General features: G+C 44.1%; 2 protein-coding genes across 6 annotated transcripts in view; both read right to left on the bottom strand.

The window, feature by feature from the left end:
- Positions 1-900, bottom strand: part of LOC105532722 (magnesium-dependent phosphatase 1) — a 12,761-nt gene extending 11,861 nt beyond the window's left edge. For 3 of the 4 annotated variants that reach the window (XM_011970974.1, XM_011970972.1, XM_011970973.1), the window contains exons 1-3: positions 754-900; positions 573-633; positions 389-499 (exon numbers count right to left, since the gene is read on the bottom strand). In XM_011970974.1, coding sequence (XP_011826364.1) covers positions 389-499; positions 573-633; positions 754-790 — 209 coding nt within the window. In that variant the 5' untranslated portion in view covers positions 791-900. Of the gene's footprint in view, positions 1-388; positions 634-724 lie in introns of all 4 variants that reach the window. The other variant, XM_011970971.1, reaches the window with a different exon arrangement.
- Positions 901-1,688: 788 nt separating this feature from the next.
- Positions 1,689-8,244, bottom strand: part of NEDD8 (neural precursor cell expressed, developmentally down-regulated 8) — a 10,867-nt gene continuing 4,311 nt past the window's right edge. The window contains exons 2-5 of one of the 2 annotated variants that reach the window (XR_001005036.1): positions 3,170-3,217; positions 2,922-3,004; positions 1,854-2,055; positions 1,761-1,806 (exon numbers count right to left, since the gene is read on the bottom strand). Coding sequence is in view for 1 of the 2 variants with exons in the window: in XM_011970970.1 (XP_011826360.1) it covers positions 1,959-2,055; positions 2,922-3,004; positions 3,170-3,217 (228 nt within the window). In the remaining variant the exon portion in view is untranslated. Of the gene's footprint in view, positions 2,056-2,921; positions 3,005-3,169; positions 3,218-8,244 lie in introns of both variants that reach the window. The other variant, XM_011970970.1, reaches the window with a different exon arrangement.

Consider the following 8,244-nt stretch of genomic DNA (forward strand, 5'->3'; position numbering starts at 1 on the left):
CAGTGGCTCCATCTCAGCTCACTGCAACCTCCACCTCCTGGGTTCAAGCGATTCTCCTGCCTCAGCCTCCCGAGTAGCTGGGATTACAGGCGCCCGCTAATTTTTGTATTTTTAGTAGAGACGGGGTTTCACCACGTTGGTCAGGCTGGTCTCGAACTCCTGATCTCGTGATCCGCCCGCCTTGGCCTCCCAAAGTGCTGGGATTACAGGAGTGAGCCACCGCGTCCGGCTGCCGGCCCCACTTTTTAATAGTTAAAAGACCAAGGAGAAAAAATATGCAAATACTTGCAAACTTGCACCGCCCCTATTTTTGTAGCCCAGGGGTTTCACTGTAAGTCTCTTGCATGCACCCTTCAGCATTACACTATCAGTTGTCAGTCGCTCTTACCTTGAAGCAGCCGCACCGGGCACCCCAAGACTCTGCAATCGTTTTAGGACCTCAGGCACCTCTGGGTACAGTCGGACGTCTTGGCCCCGCCTATCTCGTACAGTTCCATCACTGGGGAGGGCAAGAGTGCGCTCAGCCCTGGCTGGCTCCCATCTCGCCCCAGTCCTCCCTGTCCCTACCTCACCTGCTCTTATGGAACGGAGGGTCCACGTGCGTGTCGACCCAGAAAGGCCAGAGAGTGTAATCTGAGAGAGGAAGGAGAGGGAAGGTTCAGCCTGGTGGTGGGGGACGCAGGGATTCGGGAGCAGCAGTTAGGGGTATGGAAAAGGACGGCGCCTTACGAAATTCTCCTTCCCGTCCCTCACCCAAATCAAAGACTGCCAGCTTCGGTAGCCGCGCCATGACCCGCACCGCAGGCTGCGCGCAGCAGAGTTGGTGCTTCACCCAGGGCCGGTAGAGAGTGCGGCACCTCCGGCAGCTAAGGCGGCCACCCCGCCTGCCATAGAAAAACGGCTACTAGAGCGTCGCCACTCGGGGCGTCGTCAGCCTAGATATGGCGCAAGAGGGCCATCTGATGCTGGGCGGGGGAGAGGATTGCAGCGAGGTACCAACACGACGGCCACACGCAACCACAGCAGTCAAGTCTCTCCAAGGCATTGGCCACGGGCATCCTCCCTACTTCTCCACTCCACCCAGCGTTGCCCGATTCTATTATACTAAGAAGCCAGGGAAGAAGGAAAGCGTTTTCTAGCACCTGCCTCTTCTTGAGACCCAACTGATACATTACAGTTTGTCACTCAATCTTTCTCCATTATCAACCTCTTGATAGTGCAGAACCCAAAGCCCTCAGTAATATTCCAGCCAGAGTGCAGTGTTGGCCAAACCCTTGACGGCGTTCTCCAACCAGACCTAAATGTCCAGTAGAGTCACATTCAGAGAGAATTCACTCTCTGAAGGTTTCCACCATCCATGTCAGCACTACACTGGTAGATGTTTAACAACCAGTTTGTGGGGAGGAACTGATCTGTAGTGTTTGCCAGTTTTTGTAAATAATCCTACCATGGCCAATTTCAAGCTACCAACATGAAGTCACTTAAGAAAGTTGGAAAGAGGTGCCAATAGTTGGCTCTCATTAGCCACTAGGAACTGGCTCCAGCACACCAGTAAGTATGTTTTCCTAGAGCCTGATAATCCTTCTAAGAGCACCATCCCTTCCATTGTCCGATTCCTTCAGCCTGCTTAACTGAGTGAGCATTATGTCCATTTTTTATTTCAGTCAACTTGTGCAACAGAAGAAAGATTCCAGGAGGCCAGGAAGTATTTTATTGACAACCAGGGACACAGCCATAAGAGAAGGAAGCACACAGGACTGCAAACTAACACCCAACAGCCAGCAAGGGCCCTCTGGGCCAGGAATACTGAATCCTGGGGTCCTCACAGTCTCCCACCAGTAGATGTACAATACTGGGCATCCAGGGGAGGGGGCAGTGGCTCTGGTGTCCCAGAGAGTGAGAGGATATATGATGCCTCATTATGAGCGACACGGTACAGAGGTAAAATGGAGGGTCCATCACTGCCTAAGACCACCTCCTCCTCTCAGAGCCAACACCAGGTGAAGAACTGAACCACCTAAAATCTTGTAATCAGCTGCTGTCTTCTCATCATTCCTGCAGGAAAAGGAAGCCGAAAAAAAAAGACTTAGGAGTTTTTTTTTTTTGACAGAGTCTCGCTCTGTCATCTAGGCTGAAGTGCAGTGGCATGATCTCAGCTCACTGCAACCTCCGCCTCCTGGGTTCAAGCAATTCTCCTGCCTCAACCTCCCGAGTAGCTGGGATTACAGGCACCCACTACCACACCCAGCTAATTTTCGTATTTTTAGTAAAGATGGGGTTTCACCATATTGGCCAGGCTGGTCTCGAACTCCTGACCTCAGGTGATCCACCCACCTCAGCCTCCCCAAGTGCTGGGATTACAGGCGTGAACCACCACACCCAGCCAGAACAGAAGTTCTTGAGTTTCATGGATCTCTTTGGGGGTCTGCGAACTTGAATGAGAAAAAAAATCCCATCTTTATTTTTACTAACCCCCAACTGAAATTTAACATTTCTTCTAACTTTAAACAAAGCCCAAAAACCACAGTAGTATTAGCAATATAGGCAAATTGTTAACAATAGAAATTAACTATTTTCTATCATGATCATTTATAGGTATCTTGAAAATATTTCAAAATTATGGTCATATTAGACCTACCATTAGATCTTATTAATAAAAAAGTACGTATATTACTATATCACAAATTTGTTTTAGTATTTTAATAACTATTTCAATATAATTAGTTTTCTTTTAATTCTATATATTTTGTTTTATGCCTGAAAAAATCTTATTCTGAGAAGGGGCTTAGAGGCTTCACCAGATTGCCAAAGGGTCTAAGGCACCAAAAACAAGAGGCACCCCTGATCCACCTCAGTACGTGCCCCCTCTCATCTCATCTTCACGTAGGATTGCCACGCTGTCATTCTCACTCCAAACTCACATCTGTTTGCCACTGTAGATGAGCCTCTGCTGTTGTGGGGGGATTCCCTCTTTCTCCTCCACACGCTCCTTGATCCGCTCCACCTTTAAAGAGACAAGTAGTCAGGGGCTGCTCAGGGGTAGGACCATGGAAATGGAAAGAACAAGGGCTATGCAGACAGCATAAGAGCAAAAGGACCAAGTTCATAAGCATATGCAAACAAATATACATGGCAAAAAGTGCATGAAGAGGAGCTGGGCATGCATCACCTTGTCTGTAGGTTCAATGTCAATCTCAATCTCCTTTCCGGTCAGCGTCTGAAACAGGCAATGGTTTCATGAGTCCTTAAAGCCCAATGTACAATTTGTCTTCTAGGTAAAACATCCTATCTTGGTCTTTGGGATCTAATGCCTTCTAAAAGGTGCATATTCTTATCTTTGGAGAATGAGAAGGCTTTGAACATACCTTCATTTATCAAATTTTTTAGGCTGTGAACAACTTTGATAGGGCAAGATTCTTTGAACCATCAGATCCTCTTAATTGCATGAGTCATCTTCCAAAATCAGTCCCCCAAAACCAGTGAGAATATTGGCATTCTTTTGGATAATATGGCAATGAAAGGTATCTTTTATTTATTTATTTATTTTTGAGATGGAGTTTTGCTCTCGTTGCCCAGGCTGGAGTGCAATGGCGCAATCTCAGCTCACCGCAACTTCCGCCTCCCAGGTTCAAGCAATTCTCCTGCCTCAGCCTCCTGAGTAGCCGGGATTGCAGGCATGCACTACCACACCCGGCTAATTTTGTATTTTTAGTAGAGACAGGGTTTCCCCATATTGATTAGGCTGGTCTCAAACTCCCAACCTAGGTGATCCGCCCGCCTTGGCCTCTCAAAGTGCTGGGATTACAGGCGTAAGCCATTGCACCCGGCCTGAAAGGTATCGTAAAAAAAGTCAGAAGGACCTTGTTCTAAATATCAATACTAGGAATTAATATTCAGATAATTCAAAGAATTCTCAAGGACATCAGAAATCACCTCTGAGCAGTATTTTTAAAAATGCTAGAATTGGCTGGGCATGGTGGCTTACACCTGCAATTCCAACACCTTGGCAGACTGAGGCGGGAGGATCACTTGAGCCTAGGAGTTCCAGAAGAGCCTGGACAACATGGCGAGACCCTGTCTCAACCGAAAAAAAAAAAAAAAAATTAGCTGAGTGTAGTGGTGCATGCCTGTAGTACCAGCTATTTGGGAGGCTGAAGTGGGAAGATCGCTTGAGTCCAGAAATTAGAGGCAGCAGCAGTAAGCCATGATTGTGCCACTGTACTCCAGCCGGGGCAAGAGGAAGACCCTGGCAACACCCTCGCGGAAAAAAAAAAAAAGAAAAAGAAAGAAAAAGAAAAAAGAGAAAAGAGGACTAGAAGTCAACATTACATCTCCCATATCTTTCCAGACTTCTACCTAAATCCTAAATTGCAGCTCTTGTCTTCTTGACTTCTTCCGTAAGTTAAGGGCTGGTGATATCCAAAACAATAATTACACTGATTATGCAGTCATAAATGTTGTGTCATCTCCCATCTGTCCTTGCTCTTAAAGCTCTATCTGCATTAGTCTACAGTGATCCAGGCCACAAACACACCATGCTCAGTTTAATTTATGGGCATTTCTTTGCTTCCGTTGTTTTCCTTGTTGCAATATCCTCCCCTTCTCCTTCTCCAAACTTCAAGACCCCTTAAATAAAAGACAATCTCCTGGCAGGGCGTGGTGGCTCATGCCTGTAATCCCAGAACTTTGGGAGGCTGAGGTGGGTGGATTACTTCGAGACCAGCCTGGCCAACATGGAGAAACCCTTCTATACTAAAAAATACAAAATTAGCTAAGTGTGGTGGCACATGCCTGTAATCCCAACTACTCGGGAGCTGAGGCAGGAGAATCGCTTGAACCCAGGAGGCGGAAGTTGCAGTGAGCCGAGATTGTGCCATTGTATTCCAGCAATGTATAAAACTTCCTGTATAATGTGTAGACCTGTTCCCAGTGTACTTTATTAATACTTCCAATATTAATATACCAATTACAGCTAGTTGTTTAAGTGTTAAACTTTCCCAGTGTTCGACACATAAGCAGTCAATGAATATTTTTGAAGGGCTAAATATACTGATGATCATGCTATAATCACAGCTAACATTTACTGAAAACTATTTTTTTCCTTTTCTTTATTTTTTAAGGGTCTTGCTCTGTCACCCAGGCTGGAGTTCAGTGGTGTGATCCTGGCTCACTGTAGCCTTGACCTCCTGGGTTCAAACAACCCTCCCACCTCAGCCTCCTAAGTAGCAAGGACTACAGGGTGTGTGCACCACCACACTCAGTTATTTTTAAGATTTTTTTTTTTTGTAGAGATGAGTTCTCTCTATGTTGCTCAGGCTGTTTTCAAACTCGTGGGCTAAAGTGATCCTCCTGCCTCGGCTCCCAAAGAGCTGGGATTACAGGCATGAGCCACCTTGCCCAGCCATTGAACACTTTCTAAGGGTCAGTAACTATGATCAGCATCTTACATGCATCACATTTAATTCTCCCAGTATTTATGAGATACAGACTATTACTATTTCCATTTTATAGGTGAGAAAAATAAGACTTAGGTTAAAAACATAGCTATGCAATCAAAAGTAGAGCATGGATCCAGATTCCCTGGTCCCAGAGCCTGTGCTTTTATTGCTATCTGGCTGCTCTAGTATTGGGACCCAATGTACACTCTTATACTAGCTCAGAAAATAACATATGGTTTCTCCTTATGGTATTCACATAGACCAGCATGAAAGAGAACTCAGAAAATTTCCCAACAAGGAGAATTATTTAGTACTAGTGTGTTTCCAAAAATACAAGAACAATTTCTTTGGATTAACCTGTTTGGATGTGAAAGAATAAATTACAGCAGTGATTCTCAAGCTTCTACCCCAACCTATGCTGGTCTGTGTGAAAATTTTCAATAGCCTATGGTAAAATGAGAAAAGCAGTGTTAACAGTGAAATTTTCATGAAACTAAATATATTCAGGTGTTAATGTCCTTTTAGGGAATGGTGGTGACAATTTGTGGTAACTTTAAAAAGACAAAATAAAAAGTTTGTAATTCTGTGTTGTCCACAAATTATTTCACTTTATTTATTTATTTTTGAGACAGGGTCTCAGTCTCACCCGGATGGAGTACAGTGGCGTGATCATGGCTCACTGCACCTTGACATACTGGGCTCAGGGGATACCCACCTCAGCCTCTTAAGTAGCTGGCACCACAGGCGGGCACCACCACGCCTGACAACATTCTGTATTTTTAGTAGAGATGGGGTTTTGCCATGTTGCCCAGGCTGGTCTTGAACTCCTGACCTCAAGTGATCCACCTGTCTTGGCCTCCCATAGTGCTGGAATTACAGGCGTGAGCCACCGTGCCTGGCTGATAATACAATCATTTATTTATTTATTTATTTATTTATTTAATTTATTTATTTTGAGATGGCGTTTTACTCTTGTTGCCCAGGCCGGAGTACAACGGCACAATCTCAGCTCACCCTGCAACCTCTGCCTCCCAGGTTCAAGCGATTCTCCTGCCTCAGCCTCCCAAATGGCTGGGATTACAGGCATGCACCACCACAGCTGGGTAATTTTGTAGTTTGAGTAGAGAAGGTTTTCTCCACGTTGGTCAGGCTGGTCTCAAACTCCCGACCTCAGGTGATCTGCCTGCCTCTGTCTCCCAAAGTGCTGGGATTATAGGTGTGGGCCAGTGCGCCCGACCACAGATTCTTAAAGAGTGAAAAAAGACTCCTGGAGAAGATCTAGAGCTGCTCTCCCAGGAGCAAAATGCTTGGACCTTATATTTTTAAAAAGAATTATTGGTTTCTAAATTCTAAAACTCTAGAGCTGGCCCTTTGTTTCTGAAATCCACTGTAGAGGCCCATAAATATATCTAGAGAGCAATCTGGCAATATAGTGTCCCAGCAACAAACTTCCCGGAAAATACCCATGACTATGTCCAAAAGTATACCTACAATGGTTATTGCAACATTTTGATACTATAAAATTAGAAACACAATCTAAATATCAAACAGCTGAGGGTGAAATAAATTATGGTACAATCATAGACAAAAAATTACAAAGTCCTCAATGTTTAGGATAACTATTTGTAATATATTAACAATATACTGATAATTTAACAAAAAAGTTATAGTATATAGAGTATAATTAAAATTTTGTAAAAACAACACATGCATCTATATGCTCTCCAAAAAGCCTGGAAGGGTATATACAGTATATTAATGCTTTAACTTGAGTAGTGGAATTATGGGTGATTTTAATTACATTATTATGCTTTTCTGTATTTTCCATTTTTTATGCCACAAATGTGAATATGCTGTAATGATAAAAAATTATTTAAAAAACAATGTCCTTGATTAGGGTAAGGGTTTGTAAAGCAGCACTGTCCAGTAGAAATGTAATACAAGCCATATATGCAATTTTTAAATTTACTAGTAGCCACATTGTCAAAGTTTTTTAAGAGGTGAAATTTTAATATTTTTAAACCCAACATAGCCAAAATATTATTCACATGTAATCAATATAAAAATTAATATATTTTACATTCTTTTTTCCACCCAAATATTCAAAATCCTATATTTCATATTTACATCACATGTAGAGATGGGGCCAGGCACGGTGGCTCATGCCTGTAATCCCAGCACTTTAGGAGGCCGAGGGGGCGGATCACGAAGTCAGGAGTTCGAGACCAGCCTGGCCAACATAGTGAAACCCCATCTCTACTAAAAATACAAAAATTAGCTGGGCATAGTGGCGCAGGCCTGTAGTCCCAGCTACCAAGGAGGCTGAGGCGGGAAAATTGCTTGAACCCGGGATGCAAAGGTTACAGTGAGCTGAGATCATGCCACTGCACTCCAGCCTGGGCAACAGAGCAAGACTCCATCTCAAAAAAAAAAAAAAAAATAGGAGACGGTAGGCTGGGCATGGTAGCATATGCCTGTAATCTCAGCACTTTGGGAAGGGGACGTGCGAGTACTGCTTGAGCCCTGGAATTTTGAGACCAGCCTGGGCAACATAGTGAGATTCCCATCTCTACAATAAAATTAGCCAGGCATAGTGGCACAGACAGACCTGTAGTCCCAGCAACTGGGTACTCAGAAGGCTGAGGCAAGACTGCCCAAGCCCAGGAGTTCAAGGCTGTAGTGGGCTGATTGTGCCACTGCACTCCAGCTTGGGTGACAGAGTGAGACCCTATCTCAAAAAAAAAAAAAAAAAAAAATTCAAATGGTAAATTTTTATGAGTCTAGCTTTGAATTCTGTAATTTTGGT

The sequence above is a fragment of the Mandrillus leucophaeus genome, unplaced genomic scaffold (assembly GCF_000951045.1).
Source record: "Mandrillus leucophaeus isolate KB7577 unplaced genomic scaffold, Mleu.le_1.0 Scaffold980, whole genome shotgun sequence".
Classification (NCBI taxonomy): Eukaryota; Metazoa; Chordata; class Mammalia; order Primates; family Cercopithecidae; genus Mandrillus; species Mandrillus leucophaeus.